The 24,776-nt window shown below is 38.9% G+C and overlaps 1 protein-coding gene across 21 annotated transcripts in view; it reads left to right on the top strand.

Moving 5' to 3' along the window:
* RIMS1 (regulating synaptic membrane exocytosis 1) overlaps positions 1-24,776 on the top strand; it is a 474,653-nt gene that overhangs the window by 72,004 nt on the left and 377,873 nt on the right. For 19 of the 21 annotated variants that reach the window (XM_060030379.1, XM_060030380.1, XM_060030365.1 and 16 more), the window contains exon 2: positions 2,903-2,983. The exons of the other annotated variants lie outside the window; for them this stretch is intronic. In XM_060030379.1, coding sequence (XP_059886362.1) covers positions 2,903-2,983 — 81 coding nt within the window. The remainder of the gene's footprint in view (positions 1-2,902; positions 2,984-24,776) is intronic. 21 annotated transcript variants of the gene reach the window in all.

Below are 24,776 nucleotides of genomic sequence, written 5' to 3'. Positions count from 1 at the left end.
GCCGCGTGGAGGGTGGAGTCAGGGGGAGCTTCCCTGAGATGCTTGCAGGATGCCTTATTTGCATAAATCCTCAGTGATGCTTGAGTGGTGAGGGATGCTCACAAGCGCTTCCAAGGCTGTGAAGAGTCCACATCTGATAACCCCCTGAATAACCGAAGACGTTGCAAGAATAAGAGGTCACCACCTTGGACTCCTGGTCTCTCCATCCATAACCGTTCTGGGAAGTTGGCATTGTGGCCTGTCTGTGGCCTCCTTGAGTCTGGCTGAAGGAATAAATCATACGTAAGAAAGACCCTTGATCACCACAACCTGCTGACATAACACTCTTGTGTTTCTTAATGTATGAGGGGTCCGTGTTATTATAATAAGTCTAATGCCTGGGAGAGAATGGAAACTGCTGGAGCTGAACAGTTTCCACATATTACAACTGGCAGCACCATTATGGTTTATCCCTCAAACCGCAATAGGCCAGACACAACAATCCAATTACAACTTTAAAGAAATGCTCATCCACCCAGGCTGACAAAATTCTGAGGAGTGCATTGTATTATTTTATGTATCTTGTTCTGAGTGTAGGGTTTTTTTCCTTCTCTTTCTCTAGAAGCAATTTCAGCTAAAAGAAGTCAAATTAGAAGTTGTAGGAATACATATTGCCATAGTTTAGAGCTCCCTCAAATTGCTTGAATAACTAGCAATCTGAATCAATCAGACAGCTTTCTCCATGAAAACAGATTCAATAGCTAGCTACCTCACTCTGGAACTGAGGTTAGGATTATAGGTCAGTATGAAAAATATGTTTTTTTCTTGTTTTTTTAAAAATAAAATATATTAATTAATTTAAGTAAGTATATTTTAAATTAAGTACATTTAAATTCTAAGTCTATTGCTTTTGAGTATTGGTGTGTTTATTCTCATTATCCAATGAAACTTTAAAGTTCAGAAATGCAAGTTTTTACTTAGAAGATTCTGTAGCATGTGCAGACAGGTGAAGTATGCCAGCTATTATAGTTTTAAAACAAGACCACTGAGTACTTGAGATTAGATGAGAATTTCCTTACATAGACATGGTCTTTCACACACACACACAAATGCGTTTTGCTTAGAAACCTACCCTTCGTGCTGGCTGACATTCCACATTTATTCGGAAAGAGTTCCTTAAAAGCATATTGAAGGAAAACTCTAAGTGACAGATTTCTTTTTTTCCCAAAGCTTTGTCTAAATACCTGAATCTTTAGGGGAAGAAAAAAAGAAATGAACTAAGACAGAGGTTGCGTATGGTTTCTCATAGATACAATTCTTCAAATTTTTTTCCAAAGTTGGTGATATTTCCGATATTTTCGCAAACCAGTGCATGTAGATTCAACATACCGCGTGGGCTGTTTTTAGTTGAGTGGGAATTGCTAAAGATTTCCCAGTGCTATGAAATGTAACTTCCTGAGCGCTATACTGGTGTAAGTTATATTAACATTTCAGAGCTCAGAAACCCCGGGGTATTACTTCTCCCTGGCAACTGCCTGCTTGAATGTTCTCTGAACCCTGCTGCCTGAGTGACCTTCTCCTCCTTTGACTGGTGACCAGTCCATTAAGAGTTTAGCACTTGCACTAGACAAACACTGTGTTTCTTTCCTTTAAGCCCAGGAGGGAAGGCTTTGAAATGGCCCTGCTTTCTTTTCTCGTCACGTTACACATTGATTTCTAAGTCTCACTTGATCTTGTTTGGAATGAGCTCTGTGTGTGTGTGTGTGTGTGTGTGTGCACGTTTCCATGCATTGTGTCCACGATGTTTCCCTGTATCATTTCTTTCAGAAGTGGAGAATTTTGCCGTGCAGCTTTTAGCTCTGAGAAAGCAGTTTATCTGCCACTGCCTCACCCCTGATCCACTTCTGGAATAACATGACTGGCCTTAAACATCAGCAGGGTAGTCAAACCTCCAAGGGCAGTCAAAGCTGCCATGAACGTTAACCAGGTTCATGGTTGAGAATGCTGTGTCCTAGGGGCTTTTACATGTAGCAAAGTCTGAGATGTAGGGCCCCAGCTTTATGATCAGGGCTTCCCTATTCAAAGCAAGGTTTGTTTCAAAGCTTTTGAAGTGAAGGAACATCTGAGCCATCCAAGGACAGCCTCAGAAGGGGATGTATTCTTGTTTATGCCAATGAATCTCTCCAGCACTCTGTAAGCCCTGTTGACATGAGGCTAAAGGCATCTCCTCTTGCTGCCCTTTGGAGCTGTGATCCATCCTCTGCATTTATTTATTCTTTGATGGAGAACATAAGACGCAAAGACCTTTTCCTGTTTATTTTCACACTATGCAGGTATCTTCTCTATTTATTTTACACACACACGCATACATACACACACTTTATTTATGCAGATTTCCTTCTGACTCTTCCTCTTTTCTTAGCTTGAAGGGATTTTGAACTTGGGGGGTGTCTTGAAGGCTCTCAGATCTCTTTTTTCATAAAGAGAAAGACCTGTGTATGATAAAGGGTGTGAAACAAGAGTCCGTGTCTTGTAGCAAAATAGCCAAAGCCACAGAACGTCCTGCGCGTTTTAAACACAACAGCCGTTCCTATGTTTAAGCTGTCAGATGTCTTCATACAGTGAGGCCAGAGCTTTTAGTAGCCTTGCTCCTATGGGGAAGGCTGCTGACGATCATTTTATTGGTACTAAAAGGGAAATCCAATACCGAGGCCAGCACGGACTTCATCTGGGTGTAACTGAGCTCTTGGAAGCCTGAGTTGAAGGTTTCCAACCCCCAGGGCTTTCCAGGGACTCCAGGTTAACATTAAGGGGTTTGCAAAGAGTTTCCCTTAGACTTGTTTTCAGTACCATGTTTAATTTCCAGATGTTTCTCCCCGTTTTATAATTAATAGTGCATTGTGCTGTCTATCATGCGCCCCAGGTGTGTGGTCAGGGACATGGTGAAGCCTGCTGCCTGCAAAACCCCAAGAAATGTTGAACACCAGCCCCACCAGCCTTCACCGTGAGTATGGCATTGGTTTTATTGACTGAAAATGTCGTCTCTTACACACATCACTGGTTACATATGTATTCATTTACACTGCATGCGGGTGTACAAACTGTGGCTCCTCTGGGGTCTCTGGGGGGTAAAAAGCTACTATTGAATTAGATAAAATGATCTGGAAACAGGAGCTCTGTGTATCAAGCATCTTTATTAAGTGCTGTTTCTAATGTCATGTGGGAAGCATAAAGCTAATTAGAGGAAAGAGACACATTTTTTAGGGCTCTAGGGTGTCAGAAATTCTATACATTTTGGATTTAGAATGTATGTGGATCGGAGCCTAAGACTCTAGGAATATGGAGAAAAGATACAGAAAGGGCTACTTTCCTTGTTGTGAATAAGGGAAGTACACAGGTAGTTCATGGCCAACCTCGCACTGGGTCATTTAAAGGTAAGGGACAATCTAAAAGAGGGATGGCCCATTGGTTTTGTTTTTGTTATTGTAACCCCGAGTGTGGATACGTGAAGGGTTAAATGACCAACCTAAGGGAACTAGAGGAGAAACCAAATAAGTGAACTATGTTGAAAATGTGGGTTTTGATGAGATGACACTTGAAGAGCTTTAAAATTCTGCGGAGTAGCAAGATATATTCAATCTTTTGAAAAGAATTATGTTCCTGGTAAGAAAAATTAAACATTTCCTGAAAATGTCTCAGCAGTGCTGTTATAATAGCCACTACAGCCAAGTAGTTACTACCGGGGAAATGTCTCCTTCCAAGTTTTTTTGCAAAAGCCATTGAAGAAATGTGTCTTGAGAGTGATTTTCTATAGGTTTTTTTAGCTGTCTGAGAATTCTTTGAAATAAAACCAAAATAAAGTAAGAAGATTGTCAAAAGGCTATGAGAAGAAAAGTAAATTTTTGTAATTCTTTTGCTATGTCGTTTTTATTCCCATTGGCGAAGACTGAAATTAAATACGACATTTAAATGCTTGTATTTTGTATGTTACATACAATCACAGATTCAAAATTATTTATGTTTTAGGATAAAAAGTTTTGGTAAATAAATTTCAAGAGGCTCCATAGATGGGTTATAGACTTTATCTCAATAAGTATACTCGAATATTGTCTTCTACATTTAGTCAGCACTTTTCAAGGAATACAAATAATTTAGATTTAGCCACAGTAAAAATGGTTTATAATTACATTTTTTAAAGTTCTAAGTTGGAGGAAGTACTCTTAATGATGTTGCCATTTTTTTTCTATAAATGTTCTAGCTATAAAGCCTTTTTCCTGATGGTGGAACTTCGGTTGATAATTCATAAAAAATGTAATGATCCCCACTTTCCATCTCACGTTCTAGGCATTAGAAAACATTTCACTTATATTAGGATTCAAGCAACTTTGGGGCAAGTTCTTTGAGGACTTAAAGTTGATTTTAAGATGTGTTTTATTCCACATATTGAGGTTCCATTTTAATTGGTCCCACTTATTCCAATGTCCACTTAAAACTGGAATTATTAGATGTGAAACAGCTATTGGCATCCTTGCCAATGAGACATTAGATAATGTTTTTTCTTACTTTGTTTCTGCTCTCCGTAGACTTTAGTTGTGGAAATCTTGTTGTAACTTACCATGCACCTAGTGGGACTTTCCTGGTGGCCCCTCTGAATAGAGTGGCTGAGAAGAAGCAGCTGTCATCTTGCTGGATCCTCTTTTCTGACAATCCCTTCGCTCACCCTATTTTTGTTTAAATTATGATGATGCACTGATGGATTTTAATTAGTCAGATTTGCACTGTGTGTGTGTTTATATAAAATATATATTACTTACTTTCGCAGAAGTAGGGATAATGGAATATGAACAAGATGTGGACACAGCTGGAAATAAGCAAGTCAATTAATAGACTATTGCAACAGTCCAGAGAAGGTCTTGACCTACAGGAGTAGCAGAGGGTGTGGGAAGGAAACATTTCAAGAGCTTAGTAAGAAGGCAAACAGGCGGTGCTTAGTTGTCAATTGAATATGCTTTGTAAGGAAAGAGCTTAGGGGGCTGTCATTTCAATGGTTTGGTTGATTGAGGACCGCCAGCTGAGATGGGGAGATAAAAAAGCAAATCAGGCCTATGGGTAGCTGGGCAGTGAGGAGTTCAGATTGTGATACGATGATTTGGGGCACCCGTGCATTACCTAAGGGTACCTGTCGAAGAAAAAGTTGGGTACGTGAACCTGAAGCACTCAGTTAGCTGGGGAACTAGATAATATCCACAAAGGGTACAGAGTTGGAAAAAATAACAGAGCACCTGGGTAAAACCAATGCTTAAGGAGTAGGTGAAAGAAGAAGCTCCCGTGGCTCAGCTGAGAAATAATGGTCAAAGAAGCAGGAGAAACCACGGTGGTAGAAGGACTCAGGAAGGATGCCCAACAGTAGCAAATGCCACAGAAAATCAATAATTTAAGAGATTAAAAAAATGTGCATTGGATTTGGCCACAGAGGGGTCATTGGTGGCATTTGCCATAGCAGTTTTAGCATATAAGTGGGTGGAAATATTCTATTTCTATAGGTGTGATGAGAAAATGAGAAGTCCGGAGAAGGAGATGTTGATTGTGCATAGTGAGTAGGAAAACAGAGATAGATTATTAGTGGGTGGATAGGGAGTAGGGTGACTGTACTTGGGTCACTTGTATCTTCTATTTTGCAAGTCTAGGTTGATGGCTGCACATGTCAATATACTTTATATTTTGATAACTGTGTGTGTAAACTCTCGGAAGATTCTTTTCTCAGTTATTAAAATGTCCCATATTTTAAGCATGCTGCCTAAGTTGTCATCACTTAAAGTAATAAATATACTAAAAACATTAGTGGAGTTCAATAAATTGAGTTTGATGGCTGCTATTCCTCAGGTATAAGATGCATAGATAAAGCAGTTCCTTCCCAAGTTGGGGGCAGCATTACGTAATCCACTCAATGGTATTACTACATGATATCTGCAACATTAGAAGTATGTTTAAAACAGAGAAAATGATTCAATCTCCTTGGGGTTGACGGGGTCAGAGAAGGACTTTCAGAGCCTGCGACGGTTCATATGAATTTTGAAGGATGAGTCGTTGAATAGGAAGCAGTTTTAGAATACGGTCTCCAGAAGGAGGAAACAGTTGCCTGGAGGCCCCGAAACGTCAGCTTGTGGGGGATGATTTACAACATGTACTCACTGCTGAAGCCTGTGAGCGTCCACGTGTGCGTATCTGTATGTTGTCTGCTTGTGTGGGTGAGAGTACGTGTGTGACGGATGGTGAGTGGGAGAGAAATAAAGGATTCAGAAGGTGCAGCGCCGACATCTCCGAAGAAGAGGACACTGTTCTAACTTGGAGGACATAAGCTACATGTTGGGTCTTGTCTTTGGTTTTATTTTTAATACGATATTTGAAAGTTGACATAACATTATGGGGTTTTTGAGTTTTTCAAAGTGATCATGGATTTTAAAAGTCTGAGAAACGTTTGTCTACTCATCAATTCCAGCCATGGATGGAAGCAGGTCTAAGCAGGAGAGGTAGCGGGTAGGGCAGATTTGAGAATGTTTGCCGGGTGGTGTAATTAGGGTACAGTGATTCATTAGCTGTGATAATATAGCAAAGTGAAGAGGAGATAACTCACTTTATCTCAAGAGATTGAGTGGATGTGATCATGTCAGGAAGAGAGTTAATTTAGGCAGTAAAACTAGTTTAGAGTTAGCATTAGATGTATGTATTAGTGTCCAAAGATATCTCTGATTGAAACATCCAAAGACAGTTGGCTATTCATACCTCAAACTCAAGAGAGACTTAGATGAGTTATACTAATTTGTGAACAATTACTTTATAATAAAACCATTAACATAAATGAAATACCACAGAGAACTATACTCGATATTTTGTAATAACCTATAAGGGAAAAGAATTTGAATATATATATATATCTGAATCACTGCCATAAGCCTGAACCTACTACAACATTGTAAATCAAGTATACTCCAATAAAAAATAAAATTAAAACATATTTAATAGAAAATAGTTTATGATAAATTTAATTTAATTTCAAAGTTGTTTTACAGAGCTTAAAAAGTATGTCTTCTATAAGACTAATTTTATGTCTCCAAAAAGTGAATTTTAGAAATAACTTCATTATTAAAATACTTTAAGATTAAAAAAAAGAAGTAGCACAGGGAGAAGGTGTCAGTTTGAAGGAAAGAATGGAAGGGGCAGGATAGATAACATCACAGGACAAAGAGAAAAGGAATTAAGTAAATTATACAAAATCAGACAAGAACAAGCTTGTCTCAGTTTTCCTGGAACTTTCCATGTTTTACTGCTGAAAGTCTCATGTCCTGGGAACCCCCCCCGCCTCAGTCCTGGGAAAACTGGGATGGCTGGTCACATTAGAAATGCTAAAGTTGGAATGTGAAAGCAGAAATCTAGAAAAAGAGTATATAGCCAAGGGAAAACTATGTTTAGACAAACAATGTTTACATTCCTGTGGACGGTGACATGATCAGGAATACGTCGAATCCAGAGAGGTACATAGATCATATTTCTGTTCAGTCTTTTTTTGGTTTTCCTTTGTTTTTGTTGGTGATTGACTGCTTTTCAAAAGTAAGAAAAAATTAATATGCCATACATACAGTTCAACTTTTCAAAGTGTAAAAGTTACTAGCTTTTACAAAATTGTGCAACTGTCACCACTATGTAATTTCAGAATATTTTGATCACTCCAAAAAGAAACCTAATGTCCACTAGCACTATTCCCTATTCCCCTCAAAACCCAGCTTCTAGAAACGAACCTACTTTCTGTCTCTGTGGATTTGCCTATTCTAGACATTTAATATAAACTGAATCATATAATATGTGATTATTTATGTCTGGTTTTCATCATTTAGCATAATATTTTCAAGATTCATCTATGTTACAGCAAGTATCAGTACTTCATTCCTTTTATTGCCCAATAGTATTCCATTGTATGTATATACCACTTTTTAATTTATCCATCTGTTAATGGACATTTGGGTTGTTTCCAATTTGTATGCTGTATAAAGCAGCTTTTAACATTTATGTACAAGTTTTTGAGTGGACGTGTGTTCTCAGTTCTCTTAAGTATAAACCTAGGAATGAAACTTCTGAGTCATTTGGCAACTATATGTTTACATTTTTTAGGAACTGTCACGCTGTGTTTCAAAATAGCTGCACCATTTTACGTTCCTACCAGCAATGTAAGAGGATTCCAATTTCTCTACATCCTGTCAACACTTGTTATTGTCAGTCTTTTTAGTTATAGTCATCTTGTAGGTGTGGCATGTGTGAATGGTTATCTTATTGTGGTTTTGATTTGTATTTCCCTAATGAATAATGATGCTTAGTATCTTATCGTGTGCTCTTTAGCTATTCGTATTGCTTCTTTGGATAAATATTGATTTAATCTTTTGTCCACTCTTAATTGGGTTATTTGTCTTCATTGTTGAGTTGTAAGAGTTTTTTTTATGTATGATGGGTACAATATCTTTGTCAGATAAATGATTTGCAAATATTTTCTCCCATTTAGTGAGTTGTCTTTTCATTTTCTTAATAGTATCTTGAAACACAAGTTTTTAATTTTGATGAAGTTGAATAGTTCTCTGTTCCATTGGTTACTTGTAGCTTTGGTGTTTTATCTAAGAAATTATTATCAAATTCAAGGTCATAAAGATTTACCCCTAAGTTTTCTAAAAGAAAGAAGTTTTAGAGTTTTAGTTTTAGCTTGCACATTTAGGTATTTGATCCATTTTGTGTTACTTTTCATATATGGTGTGAGGTAGGGATCCAATTTCATTCTTTTGCATGTGGACATCCAGATGTCAAAAAGTGGTGATTGCAGACATATCTGTCTTGCTCCTGATACTAGGGGGAAAGCTTTCAGTCTCTCCCTATTAAATATGATATTAGTCATGGGGTTTTAGTATATATTCTTTATCAGGTTTAGAAAGTTTCATTCCATTTCTAGTATGTTGAGTGTTCATAACATGAAAGGATGTTGGATTTTCTCAACTGCTTGTTCTGCACCTATTGAGATAATAATGTGCTTTTCTGTCTTTTATCTTATCAATACGGTATACTGCTTTATTTTCATATGTTGAGACAATTTTGCATTCCCACTTGGCTATCCATTTTATTTGTTGCTTTATTTGATTTGCTAGTATTTTTGAAGATTTTTGTGTAAGTATTTATAAGGGGTACTGGTCTGTAGTTTTCCTGTGATGTCTTTGATTTAGGTATCAGGGTGATACTAGCCTCATAGAATGAACTTGGAAGTATTCCCTACTCTTCTATTTAGGAAAAGTTTGTGAAAGATAATTTTTCATCAGATGTTTGGTAGACTTCACCAGTGGTGCCATCATCTTCTCTTTGTTGTAAGTTTCTTTTAAAAATGTTTATTAAGTTCCTTCTTGTTTGAACATTTGTAATGGGTCTGTATCATTGTGTATGTATGTATAGGTAACTGTATCATATGAAATCCCCACATCTTCAGAACAACTGACATTCAAAAGTCAGTTCTATTTAACTCTTGAACCTTTCATGATTTGAGGTTATAGATACTTTTGCTTTCTAATTTTCAGAAAATAAACTTAACATTCTCTCTCTCTCTCTCTCTCTCTCTCTCTCTCTCCTCTGTGTGTGTGTGTGTGTGTGTGTGTGTGTGTGCGCGCAGGACTGATTTAATCATATAAAAATTACCAGTGTAACCTCAGAGTCTAGGTTCTGTGTAGTTAAAGACCAATCAGAAAGAAAGTTAGTATCTAAAAGACCTTGTAGATACAAGTTCCTGAATACTGTTGAGATTCCTTGGTTTGAGTTTCTCTGATTACCTTTAGAAAAACTGAGAAACTGGTTTTGATACACTGTTTTTTATTTTTACCTATTTTTCTTTTGTTTTGTTAGACGTTTGTAAGTCCTGTAATTAATTATCAATTTCATTCATTTAACAAAAAATGAATTTATGTCTGGGTAAAACTTCAGATTGTTGAGTCTCGGGATTTTCCTTGGCCACTCGGTCTTTGTCCTTTCTACTTCCTCTTTTCCAGAATTGTTCTCTCTGTGCAGTGGTAACTCACGTCTTGGACTGGGTCATCCGGTACCATCTGCCTTGAGGCTTTTGACTTGGGCATGTGTGTCACACACACTGTTCTTTTCCCTTCTCACAGCTTCAGATGAGTCAACCTTGAATTGACAGGGAGCCTGCCTCCATATTTTTCTTTTAAGAGACATAGTTTTTCAGATCTCAAGGGCATGGCTTGTTTCAGCAACAACAATCTTTGTTCAGATTTGATTATAACATAGGGACTTCTGAAGATCAACATGTATGGGACTAGAATTAATTTAATCATGGAAATGTGGCAGCTTATAGTTAACCTAATTTTAAAATAGTCAACCTTGAGGACCAAAAATATAACTGAGAAAAATATGTATTAATATATTTACTTTTCCCATAATAGTGTGGGAAATCTACATATATGTGTATACTTGAAAATATGATTTTTCATTAAAAATCACGTATCTAACAGCAAAATTATATATCAATATTGCAGTAGATAACAGAGTAGACAAGATTGTCTTTGAAGTTGTAAACAGTTGGACAGCAGCCCTTGTCATTGTGTCACTGTGCTTTTAAGGTCCACTCACCACACGTGATCTTCAGGCTGTGTGTACTGATGCCCAGAGCTTTGTGTCTTGCACTAGTAGCAGATGGAAGAAGGTCCATGGCTAACACTGAAAACTGGCAACCCACTGGCAGACCATCACCACCTCAGGCACACCTCTGTCGTGGATCCAGGGGCTCCTTTCAGTGGTCTGAGAGAGACAGTGGATGCTGGAATTTAGCCTCCGCTTTTCTCCATTTTCCCTGATCTTGCCCCTCTGCTCCCCCGGAGCCTCCTGGTGTTTTGTGCTCCTGAAGTTCTGCAGATTTCATACTCAATTTTTTCCATAGTCTCCTGAATTTTGATCTCAGTGCAGGTGTGGTCAATGAAGACAAATCAGCTTCGGATGAGAAGGTACCATTGAGCAAAAGGGACTTGAACATCTTCAGCTGGTGGAAGAGTGTGTGGTGGGGAAGCACTGCTGGCTCTACAGTGAATCTGGCCTAGTCCTTCTCCCTTCAACAAATATTTATTTGCTCTGTGTCGTGCACAGAGCCTGGCGTCAGGCACTTGTGGTGATGATGAACAAACCAGAGTCCTTGTCCTTGTAGAACTTAGCATGCAGGAGGAGAAGATCTAAACAACAAACTAACGTACATGTTAAAACTCTTCCTTTTTAACCAGAGCCTAAATGAAGTGCAGGGAAGGAGACCACACAGGGGAAGCTGTTCAGGGAGCAGACTCAAGGTCAAGGAAGGCTCTGGGAGGAGATGAGGTTTAAGGAGAGACTTGAAAGTTGAGAAGTCGGCCTTGAGAAGAGCCAGCAGAAGGCAACTGAGACAGAGAGGATGGTACGTGCAGTGGACCTTATAAGGAAACCAGTGTAGTGTGGTTAGGGAAGGGCAGAGAAAATCGAGGATGAGGTGGGCAGTGGAGGAGATGAGCAAGGGTTCCATCTAGGCCTTTGGATTTTATGTAAGTCTGTGGAGAAGCTCTGGAAGCCATTCACAGAAGGGAGGATCATGGTCCAATGTAGCTGGCCAGTGGGTGGGAAGAAGACGAGGGACTTTGGGAGCCAGTCGTGGTCGTTTCGGCAGAACATGACGGTGGTTTGGACTCTGCTGGTGTCCATAGAGGTGGAGCAAGTGGAATTCAGTGAACTTTAGTGGAATTTAAGGAAGCTTTGGAAGCAATGAAAGAGAAGAGGAATTTCTGCGGTGTACTGGAGGGAGGGGGCTTCAAGTCATGCGTGTATCCCCCATATGCTTGATCGGTCCTGTGTGCATTAAACGCATAGTGTGTAGGAACATGTTCTCATAAAGTCTTTTTTTTATTATTTAATAGAGAATTTATTTTGAGTATTGAAAAATATTTTTTTCTTTTTAAAAATTTATTTGATTACTTTATTTATTAATTTTTTTTAACATTTTACATAAAGTCTTAAGCATCCTGTTTATGTATCTTCAATGTATCTTCAATGGCGTATGTAAGTGACAAATTTAGAAATCACACCTTATCACTTTAGGTAAATTTGCAAAGACCTTCAAGTACTGAAGGTGAAAAAGGGTGAAAAGTAAAATTGAGTAATAATTGAAACATGATTAGACTTCACCATTTTAAATAAATTTGTTCTTGTGTGATTTTTTTTCGCTCTGACGTTCTGTTGGGATAGATTTAATAATTCTGTAGGTGTTTGAATACACTAGAGGAAATGAATATTTTAAAATATATACTACTTTTAAAAATATTGCTCCTTTTTTGAAAGGTGTCTCATTTTTCTGAGTAAAATTCAGCCAAGAAGAAAGGGATCATGTTTTCGTTTGCAAAGGACCTTTTAGCAATGTATTTTATTATGAATGAAGGTATTATTCAGAGACAAGCAGCCGTTTCTGTACTATTTTCAGCCACATGTTTACATCAAAATGTGATGAGTTTCAATTTTTCCTAAGTTCACTTTGTTTTTTCTTATACTATAAGAGGTATTCAATGTCATAGTCTATAGTTCTATTACCAACTGTAGCAGGGGTCATATTGATCAGGTGATAATAGAAAAAAGTTCCAACTAAAAAAAAACATGGTTTTGTCTTTTAGAATAAAGTCAGTACAGCCAGTAACTTGAAAATAGAGACTACTGAGAACACTGACATTTCCGATTCATGGTTATAATTAGGAAGTGACAGAATTTTTTTTTAATCGTGTGGCTTTTATAGACCTCATTCTCTTTGTATGATGTGCTGGTTTCTGCAAGTCATTCTATGCCAGTTTACAAAATCATACAAAGCTCCTCTTTCTGCTGTAACTATTTTAAGATAATATTGTGTTTATCTCTGTCTGAGTGCTCAGAGGAGAAGATGCCTTCTTCTCGGGAATTAAAAGAGTTTTTGTCTTTAGGAGTAGAGCTGTAGTAGTTTTATATGTAACAGCTATGTTTTGTGGAAATTTACTAGTGATTAATTCCTTTCACCAATTATCCCTTGCTGACTGAACTAGGTCCTCTTTTAATGGTCCTCTGAGCAGCTCCTATGTTGGTGACCCTGATGTAGGAGGACTTTATCCCCTGTATACTGTCCCTGTCCTTTGTTCCTATGAATAGAGTATGTTTTAGCTCAATGCAATTTTTTCCCCCTCTTGTGCAGAGCATCTGACTTGAATCCTATTCTTTATCATCTTGTTGATTCCATCAGGAAGCCGAAAGGTCATGTTTACCTTAAGCCTAGGGCCAGCCCCAAGCAGCCAGCTTAGTGGATCTTCATCCCTTGTGCTTTCTTGGGCCAAGTGATATTTGTCCATAAGAACTTTTTTTTTTTTTTTTGCGGTATGCGGACCTCTCACCGCTGTGGCCTCTCCCGTCGCGGAGCACAGGCTCCGGACGCGCAGGCTCAGCGGCCATGGCTCACGGGCCCAGCCGCTCCACGGCATGTGGGATCTTCCCGGACCGGGGCACGAACCCGTGTCCCCTGCATCGGCATGCGGACTCTCAACCACTGCGCCACCAGGGAAGCCCCCAAATACTTATTTTTAAAAGATATCCTAAGGAAACTAAGGTTGCACAAGCTCCAGAAAATCTTCGACTGAGTTAATGTCAGCTTTACGTCGAGCCACATGATACGGTCAACAACCAAGCTTGGAGGGCGTATGGACTTGGGCTGCGTATGGTGGACCCCACATGGACCTGGGAAGTGGCTTGCCCAGGGTGACTCGGCAGGAAAGGGGCAGATCTAGGTCTAGAATTCAGGTTATCTGGGTTCATAATAGCAGACGGATTCAAAATATGCAGGTAATCCACATTATTACCAAGGAGAAGAATTTTGCAGTTCTTCAGGGAATAATGAGTAAATTCTAGCTTTTTAAGGGTTCGAACTATATATTTTCAGTCCTTGCTCTGCTACTCATTTGCTGGAAGACATTGGCCCAGTTCTTTTAACTTCCTAAATCCTTAGTTTTCTCATCTGGAGAATAGGAAGAAAATCGTTTCTAGTTATCTCATTGAGAGTTTTTGAGTATGAAATGAGGTAAAGTACATGAGAGAGTTGTGAATAAAGTACTATATAAATATTATTCTACAAAAGTGGAAGTCAATAATCTCAATAATATTTTATCCATTTACCAAATATTCACCAAGTCTTTATATATATATAAATTTTGGCTAATCCAGTCAAAACATAGACTGTATCTTTTCTTATTTATTGCTGTTTCTTATTGAGAGGAGTGGTATAAAAAGGCTTTGGGAGGGGCTTCCCTGGTGGCGCAGTGGTTGAGAGTCCGCCTGCCGATGCAGGGGACACGGGTTTGTGCCCCGGTCTGGGAAGATCCCACATGCCGCGGAGCGGCTGGGCCCGTGAACCATGGCCGCTGAGCCTGCGCGTCCAGAGCTTGTGCTCCGCAACGGGAGAGGCCACAGCAGTGAGAGGCCCGCGTACCGCAAAAAAAAAAAAAAAAAGCATTGGGGGACTTTTAAAAAGCATAGACCCCACCTCATACCACCCCATCATCTATCCAGTGTTCCCTGCTGTGCGTGAGTAGGGAGGTCAGGAAATGTGTATTTAGATCATTTGCCCAAGTTATCCTGACGTAGGCTCCTGATTTAAAACCACTGGTATGTATCACTGAGATGCTCAGTGAAAATGAACATTTGCTGGGATGACTGATCTTTTCATAAACTAAAATTAATGTGAGCATCACTGAATTCTACCTCTCTTCTAAAACTCACGTAGAGAGGAAATAAATACCGGCAATATTATTATTAGAAAGTCGCTGTGCCTCAGGGCCCAGCCTGGTTACTCTGTGAATCACTGCTATTTCCTCTGCTCTTCTACAGTCTTTTGTCCAGGACAAGAACGGTCTGCCTCTGCCAGGAGAATAGATGGTCGTTGTGCAAAAACAGGGAGCTTATAGTCAAAGGAGAATTTGTACCCACAGCTACTTCTGCTGGTATTAGAAGGAAGGTATTAAATAGAAGGAAAAGATTATGCCCAGGACCTTGGCAATCTATGCAGCAAACAAATATTTATTTAGTGAAAAATGATTTGGGTAGATAAATGAATGCACTCATCTATTATGCATTTCACAAATATTAAACCTTGTGAATGTGTCTAGATATCTTTAATGATTTCAGGTAGCAACACTAGTGATCTATAATTGAGGTCATTGGTAGACAAATTCAGAACATGACGGGCAGATGACGACAGGCTGACCTTTTAAGTCGTATTTAACGCTGGGTAATATTAAATAAGATTTCCATCGGTTCAGATGACCCAAATGTGTAGTGTCTATTTTGACATTCATTCATTCATTTTACTCATTCATTCAATTCATTTTACTCATTCATTCATTCATTTTACTCATTCATTCATTCATTTTACTCATTCATTCAATTCATTTTACTCATTCATTCATTCATTTTACTCATTCATACAGCCCAAGATGTAACTTGGGCTGACAGACAGGTAAACAAATAATTACAATGAAGTATGAGGATAAGACTATGAAAGGGCTTACAGATTGCCATGAAAGCACAGAGGAACCTAACTCAAAATGGGAGGTGAGGAAAACTTAGCATTTCATTGTATTTATATTAGCATTTCATTGTATTTATATTAGTAATACTTAGCATTTCATTGTATTTATATTAATATTTAATTATATGTTATCTGATATTTTTTCTGTAATTAAAAAAAAATGTTGATTGAGCCCAAGCTATGTTCTAAATACAGTACTAAATTAGAGGATGAGGGAGGGAAGCTTCCCAAAATAATGTTAAGTAATAGGATCTGCCCTCAAGTAGTTTATAATTTAATTGTTGGAGATGAGGGAGGGATGGATGGATGGATGGACGGATGGACAGGTAGATGGATAAGTTGGTGGCTTTGTAGGTATAAAAGATACCTTACAAAAATCAGGTGAATTCCTTAAAAAATGTATATGGAATTTTTTCAAAGCAGGGTATATATATCAATACTTGTGGCTAAAGTGGTGTGGAGTCAGGAAGAGCTACGGGGGGAAAAGAAGCACTTTAGATTTCCATCAAGACTGAGTAGTCATTGGATAGAAAGGAGAGTTCAGGGCATCCCAGACTAAGAAAACGACTTGGGTAACAGTTCAGAGTGAGAATGAAGCAGTCAGGCAAAGGGGCCATTGAATATGCAATCTGGCTCAAGAAGCATGTTTGGCAAAGGAGTTGGGGAATATAAACTGATAAAGGAAGGCTGGGACCAGTTTATAAACATCCTTACAGTCCTGGATCAAGAACCTCGTTTTACTCTGCAGGAACACATGAAAGTATCTGACCGTGGAGGTACCCAGTTGAAAGGAACGTTTCAGGATGATGGATTTTTCAGAAGTATGCATGATGGATGATAATAGGGCTTTCCTGGAGAGCAGGAGACAAATTAGTAGATGATTAAAATAGATCAGACATAGTTAATAATAGTAAGAACAATGATCGCGGTTAAGAAGAAATAGATGAGAGAGAGAGCATCTGAGAGGAAAAGCAGTGGCTTTGGGGATGAGTGAATGGACCAGAGAAAGGAACAGAGAGAGGAAAGACTCAAAAAATATCTAAGAATTTGAGCCTGGGAGTTCCTTAGGAAAGTTAATGAAAAAATAAGGAAATGGAAAAGGCATGTAGCTCTAGGGAATTACATTCCCTAAAATAAACACTTTTTTTTTCTGCTGCCTTAGGGAAATCCATAAGAAAGAAGTCTCTCTGGCACAATGGAGAGATCTACTTTATATGGTAGCATCACAAAGGAGAAGAATACATACGTAATTCTCAGAACCTCTCACCAGTTATGCATCAGGTTAGGGCAGAAGAAAGTCTAGTTTTCGCTCTTAGCTGGTTCTCTATCCACTGTGGTAACAATAACTGCAATCATATACTCTTCAGTCTTAGGCACTTCATGTGCATTTAACCCTCACAGAATTTTATAAAGCACAATGATTATCTTCATTTTATAAAGAGGAACCTGAAGTGCAGAAATGTAAATGACTCGCTTGTGTGCCTACACCCACTGATAGCGAAGCAGGATTCGAAGCCAAGCGGTAAGATACCAGACCCCAAGCTTCAGCCTTGCTCAGAGACAGGCACTGCTGGTAATTCATTTCAGGATCCACGTGAGGACCCACTGATGGCTCCCTTTCTGCTCAATCCTGGGCTGTGCTCTAGGAGGTTAGAAGACAAGAATGTCATAGTGTCCTTTTTTTAATTGAAGTATAGTTAATGTACAATATTGTGTTAGTTTCAGGTGTACGGCATAGTGATTCAGTTTTTTTTTCAGATTCTTTTCCATTATAGGTTATTACAAGATATTGGATATAGTCCCCTAGGCTATACAGTAGGGCCTTGTTGATTACCTATTTTATGTAGAGTAATTTGTATGTGTTAATCCCAAACTCCTAATTTGTCCCCCTTCCTTTTGTAACCATACTTTGGTTTCTATGTCTGTGAGTCTGTCTCTGTTTTGTATATACATTCATTTGTATTATTTTTTATAGTCCACATATAAGTGATATCATATATCTTTCTCTTTCCGACATTTCACTAAGTATACTATTCTCTAGGACCACCCACATTGCTGCAAATGGCATTATTTCATTCTTTTTCATGGCTGAGTAACCCTCCATTGTATATATGTACCACATCTTCTTTATCCATTCATCTGTTGATGGACACTTAGGTTGTTTCCATGTCTTGCCTACTGTAAGTAGTGCTGCTGTGAACATTGGGGTGCACGTATCTTTTTGACTTAGAGTTTTTGTTTTTCCAAGATATATGCCCAGGAATGGAATTGCTGGATCATATGGTAGCTTTATTTTTAGTTTTTAAAGGAACCTCCATACTGTTCTCCACAGTGGCTGCACCAATTTACATTCCCACCAACAGTGTAGGAGGGTTGTTCCCTTTTCTCCACACCCTCTCCAGCATTTCTTATTTGTAGACTTTTTGATGATGGCCATTCTGACCAGTGTGAGGTGATACTTCATTGTGGTTTTGATTTTCATTCCTCTAATAATTAGTGATGCTGAGCATCTTTTCATGTGCCTGTTGGCCATCTGTGTGTCTTCTTTAGTCTATTCAGTTCTTCTGCCCATTTTTTGATTGGGTTTTTAGTTTTTTTGATATCGAGTTGTATGAGCTGTTCATATGTTTTGGATATTATTCCCTTGTTGATCTCATTTGCAAATATTTTCTCCCATTCCATAGGTTTCTTTTGCTGTGATGTCAGTGTTCTTGATTCATTGAATTCACAATAGTTGGGAGTTTGGTGGACATAATATATATAATCAGTTATTAAGTAACATTCTCCGTGACATTCACCCCAAGTTGGAACAAATTCATGGAGGTTATAAAATCTGATAGATATAGAAGAATGGACAGAATTGCTCTCATGAGTTTTTGCACCTAAGCTTCCTCATATATGAAGTAAGTGGACTCTTATTTCTTTTGCTTGAAGAAAGGGAAGGTTAATTTTAAATTAAAGATGAGCTTCTGCAGTATTTTAAAAGTATACTAGAGCTACCCTGGTGGCGCAGTGGTTGAGAGTCCACCTGCCGATGCAGGGGATACAGGTTCATGCCCCGGTCTGGGAAGATCTTACATGCCGTGGAGCAGCTAGGCCCGTGAGCCATGGCCACTGAGCCTGCGCGTCCGGAGCCTGTGCTCCGCAATGGGAGAGGCCACAGCAGTGGCCTCAGTGAGAGGCCCGCGTACCGAAAAAAAAAAAAGTATACTAGTCATTTGTCAAAAACATAGGCAGAACACTCTATGACATAAATCACAGCAAGATCCTTTTTGACCCGCTTTCTAGAGAAATGGAAATAAAAACAAAAATAAATAAATGGGACCTAATGAAACTTAAAAGCTTTTGCACAGCAAAGGAAACCATAAACAAAATGAAAAAACAACCCTCAGAATGGGAGAAAATATTTGCAAATGAAGCAACTGACAAAGGATTAACCTCCAAAATTTACAAGCGGCTCATGCAGCTCAATATTAAAAAAGCAAACAAACCAATCCAAAAATGAGCAGAAGACCTAAATAGACGTTTCTCCAAAGAAGACATACAGATGGCCACTAAACACATGAAAGAATGCTCAACATCACTAATTGTTAGAGAAATGCAAATCAAAACTACAGTGAGGTATCATCTCACACCAGTTAGAATGGCCATCATCAAAAAATCTACAAACAATAAATGCTGGAGAGGGTGTGGAGAAAAGGGAACCCTCCTGCACTGTTGGTGGGAATGTACATTGATACAGCCTCTATGGAGAACAGTATGGAGGTTCCTTAAAAAACTAAAAATAGAACTACCATATGACCCAGCAATCCCACTAGTGGGCATATACCCCGAGAAAACCATAATTCAAAAAAAGTCATGTACCACAATGTTCTTTGCAGCTCTATTTACAATAGCCAGGACATGGAAGCAAGCTAAGTGTCCATCGACAGATGAATGGATAAAGAAGATGTGGTACATATATACAATGGAAAAAAGAAACGAAACTGAGTTATAGTGAGGTGGATGGACCTAGAGTCTGTCATACAGAGTAAAGTAAGTCAGAAAGAGAAAAACAAATACCGTATGCTAACACATATATATGGAATCTAAAAAAAAATTAAAAGGTTCTGAAGAACCTAGGGGCAGGATAGGAATAAAGATGCAGACATAGAGAATGGACTTGAGGACACGGGGAGGGGAAAGGGTAAGCTGGGGCGAAGTGAGAGAGTGGCATGGACATATATACACTACCAAATGTAAAATAGATAGCTAGTGGGAAGCAGCCGCATAGCACAGGGAGATCAGCTCGGTGCTTTGTGACCACCTAGAGGGGTGGGATAGGGAGGGTGGGAGGGAGATGCAAGAGGGAGGAGATATGGGGATACATGTATACGTATAGCTGATTCACTTTGTTATACAGCAGAAACTAACACACCATTGTAAAGCAATTATACTCCAATAAAGATGTTAATAAAAAAGTATACCAGTCATTTGTCAATAAATTATGTGCTGCCTTGGGACATGTTTTCTTGGGTTGCCTTTGTTGATTTTCAAAAAAAATATTTTATTAACTTTTCATATTTTTTCTGTATTTTGTCTCCCCACCTGTAGTGTTCACTTCTTAAAGGCGGGGGTTGTATTTTATGAAAGTCCTTGATCTGCTCTAATGCATAATACTGTGCTACACCATTGCAACCTGACATAAGTTGCTTTCTTTTCATTTGAACTTTGATTTGGTTTGATTTGAATAATGGGTTCCAATTGACAACTGATTCCAAAATGGATTCCATTATCCCCCTTACTGTGAACGGTAAACTGAGCTGATAAACATGAAAAATTAGAGAATACATATGGAGAATCAGGGAGGAGAATGAAAGTCTCTTTCATTCATTCCTTTGATTTTTCTAGTTCTGCCTTTCCTTAACATACCAGAGAGCTATTTCCACCATCTGTTATCCTTTGAAGCATTAAGAGTGTTAAAATACTTGGGCTGGTCCTTTGCAGTGTCATTTACTATGAGAGTTCAGGGGATAGTTTGGGGCCATATTTATGAGAAAAGTTCACACTTGGAAAAAGTGTGACTTTGAGTTAGATTTCATTGTGTGTGTATCTCTCTGTGTATAGATTAAATTTAGATATATTTTTTTTGCACTTACAATGAGTGGGATCTCATGTACTACTGTACTCTCTGTAGCGACCAACACAGCACCTTACATACATAAGGGTGCTCAAGTACCATGTTACATCCTTCCACGTCGCCCCCCACCTAAAACGCGCATCCTTCTCTACCTTCCCTCCTCTCTTTGCGCCATTTCCACCCTCCGAGTCATCTGGACAGGAACCCCCGTCATTTTCCACTCCCCCTACCTTGGGATCCCTGGTGTGATCAGTCACTAGATCCCATCAGCTCCGGTTCTGAATCAGCTCTCACACCTGCTCTTCCTTTGCATCCTTGCTGCCATCCTTTTATTCCATACTCTCCTTCTCTTTCACTTGGAAACCTAGTTGACCTTGCTGTCTCTTCTTTCTCTAGTCTACACCACCCCACGCAGCTGTGGACAGGGCAGCTGCCCTGTAATAATCCAGCGCCTGTGCTGTCCAGTGCCTGGCTGTCTCACCTCCCACGAGGTCTTTTCCCGTTCAGACGTTTCACAGAGTTGCATTACTCCCTCTTCACTGAAGATGCTGTCCCCTCCTGTCTCCACCCAAGCCTTTGCCGCTACTGGTTTCAGTACCAAATTTTCTCACCCACCTGACTTTCAGGTCTCTGCTCACATGTCATTTTCTCCAAGACTTGACCTGAACGACCACCTCACCAGAATTTATTCTTCTGCCGAGCTTTGGTGACAGCTCTCTTACCTAAAGCACCTATCGCTTAACCACCTCTTACTTGTGTGTGTGTCTTAGACCTGCCGTGAGTTTACGAGCTCTACGTTAGTTCTTCTCTAGTTTCCTAACTCTTGTAGAAGAGAGTCAGTAGTTCTCAGTGGGATTGGACACCAAAATGAAGCCGCCTAGAGCACTCCTGTTCTCCCCCTCTGTCTCTATCTGTCATTAAAATATGAAATTTGGAGGTTATGTTACACGGGGAAAGGCTCAGTATTGTATTATCCGGACAAAATAAATTTTGTTGTTACTGACAAGAACTTGATGTTCTTTCTTTCAATATTGGCATAGGAATTGTGATTTTTATTTTGATAACGTTGCAAATTGCAAGGCTAGTTCAATAAATATTCAAAGTAAATGAGGATTTGGATACGGTTACCAAAAGAGTGAGGTTGCAAAATTTGCAGGAAAAATGATGACTTGCTATGTACTTTGTGTTTTCTTCCTAGACCCTATTTTGAATGTTCAGATTTGGGCCAAATGGACTAATTTATGTTTTTCCCGCACAAATTTTATACTTATCAACTCAACAAAATTTGGGGGCAGTAAATTGTATCTCAATTTTAAGTACAGATATGAAGCCGCTATTTACATAGCAAAACATCCTATGTAAGTTTTTAAGATATTCTTCCCTAAATCCCACTTGCATCATATTACTTCCTGATTCAAAAATGTATTTTGGGGCTTCCCTGGTGGCACAGTGGTTGAGAGTCCGCCTGCCGATGCAGGGGACATGGGTTCGTGCCCCAGTCTGGGAAGATCCCTCATGCCACGGACCGGCTGGGCCCGTGAGCCATGGCCGCTGAGCCTGCGCGTCCGGAGCCTGTGCTCTGCAACGGGAGAGGCCACAACAGGGAGAGGCCCGCGCACCGCAAAAAAAAAAAAAAAAAAAAAAAAAGTATTTTGGTTTGCTGTTACCTATCAAGTTAAGCCTAAAATTCAATGTCTGGATTTCATGGTTTGTCCTCATCTTTATTCATTTCTGTTATGTTTCTCTTGCTTACATGTTTCTGCCTACTTTTAGCAACATGCCAAAACTCATGAAATGTGTTAATATTCGTTTTTTACTTATTGGTTGGTTTATTCTAAATTGCTATTGCTGATCATTTTAATGGCTGTAACAAGCATGTATTAGAAACAAGGAGACTATTTATAATCTGATTTCTGCAGTGTGTTTATATCTGAGATTGAGGAGAAGACAAAAGGCTTGAGAAACATCTCTCTACTCTGAAATTCTAAGTAATTCAGGGATGACATAGAGGGAGACCCAGATGGGGAAATGAGAGGTAAAGTTTTTGAACACGCCCAGAGGGACTCCAAGTCAATGTTAAGAGGATGATCTCTGAGAGAATAGGAAGGGAAAAAGAAAGAAAAGCTTTACTGGTGCAGCCGCACTGTAAGAAATAAGGGTGTGTCTCTACCTTGTACAGAAGCAGCAAGTGTACATTCTCTTGGAAAGATAAGTGGGATCCACGGTGATACAACTTGGATTTTCTTCTGGCAATTTTTGTTTTACAAAGTCGTTGCCACGTTAAAGCTCAGTTCATTTTCTCTCCCCCCAGAAGAAAGCATTATTTCCTGCTTTTTTGCTTTGAGAAAACTGATGCTCACACTGGCTACCAGTAAATGATGGTAGCCATCATTTCAATTCAAACCTCTGACTCCAATATTCCTTTTATTTCATTGCACACTGGTGGGGAGGACATTCTGTAAGTTGAGTCCTATTAAGTCGAATTTGTACACCTTCAGCATTCTGTCTGTCTATCTATCTATCTATCTATCTATCTATCTATCTATCTATCATCATCATCATCTTTCTGTATCTGTCCATATACAGCCTGACGGGAGTTGTGTAAAAGGCATGTCGGACAACGGACACTGCCCGCATCCCCCTGCCCCATTCATCTGAGTTTCCACCCTTGTCCTCCTTCACACAGACACAGACACCTTATACTCCACCAGACAGACTTACCTGCAGCTCACAACACACAGGGCTGTGCTTACAGATGCCTGTTCTCATGAAAGCCAACTGTTACATTTCGTAAGCTGGTTGTGTAAAGAGAGCTACTATTAAAAGTTAAATTATATAAATTTGCAATTAAGTAAATTACATTAAAACAGAGGTAGTAAATACTCACAACTTACCATTCCTAATTATGCTGCTACCTGTGACTACTTACTCTTTTGAGTTACTCACATCTGTTGTATCTGCAGGATGGAAATACTGCAGGAGTACATCCTTTACCAACTCCATGTCAAAGTGACGCCATGTTTGTTTCTTGAAATCTGCCCTGGGTAGAGGATTTACACCACGGAAATTGGAGAACTTTATAAATCAGCTCTATTTTTGTTGCAAACACACTCTGTCAAATCGCTCTTTCCTGCCTTTATAATGCTCTCGCCTATGCCTGAAATATCCCTCATGCTGTCTGACACACGTATGCGTATGCACGGACACGCACACACGTATTATCCACCCAATTAACCACTCTTAATCGTTACAACTGGTCCACTCTTTTCTAAAGACTTTGGAGGCCTTCCAGACAGAGTTCATTTTTCTCCTTTGTAGTAGATCTGTGATTTGCCTACCTATGCTATAGCATGCGTCATCGTTTACTGCACTTAGTGTTGCTAGATTTAGCAAATAAAATTTGAGTTTCAGGTAAACAATATTTTTTAGTGTAAGTATGCCCCGTGCAATACTTGGAATGTGCTTATACTAAAAGATTGTTCACTGCTCATCAAAAATTCAACTTTAACGGGACGTCTTATATTTTATCTGGTAACCCTAACTACTACAAATAGTTTTTTTAATGTTTCACTTTTTGATTACCAAAGGTGAAAGGTGGGGCAGGGATAAATTAGTGACATTGGATTAACAGTTGCATACTACTATATATAAAATAGGTAAAAACAAGGACCTACTGTATAGCACAAGGGACTATACTCAATATCTTGTAATAACCTATAATGGAAAAGAATCTGGAAAAGAATAGGTGTATACCTATACACACACATATATAACTGAATCACTTTGCTGTATACCTGAAACATTGTAAATCAACTATACTTCAATTTTTAAAAACTAAAGGAAATTACACAGACACACAATATTATAACAGCACTTACAGGAAGATTGAGAAATTTCTCTTTTGTTTTCCAATATAACTTTATAAGATTAGGATTTTACATTCACTGAAACTTTGGCAATACTCATTAATAAAAGCAGCCTGGCTCTGGGGAAAAAAATTCAACGTTAATGGGATGTCTTATATTTTACAATTAGATT

The sequence above is a fragment of the Delphinus delphis genome, chromosome 14, assembly GCF_949987515.2.
Source record: "Delphinus delphis chromosome 14, mDelDel1.2, whole genome shotgun sequence".
Taxonomy (NCBI): domain Eukaryota; kingdom Metazoa; phylum Chordata; class Mammalia; order Artiodactyla; family Delphinidae; genus Delphinus; species Delphinus delphis.
This window is presented reverse-complemented; position numbering and strand designations above follow the sequence as displayed.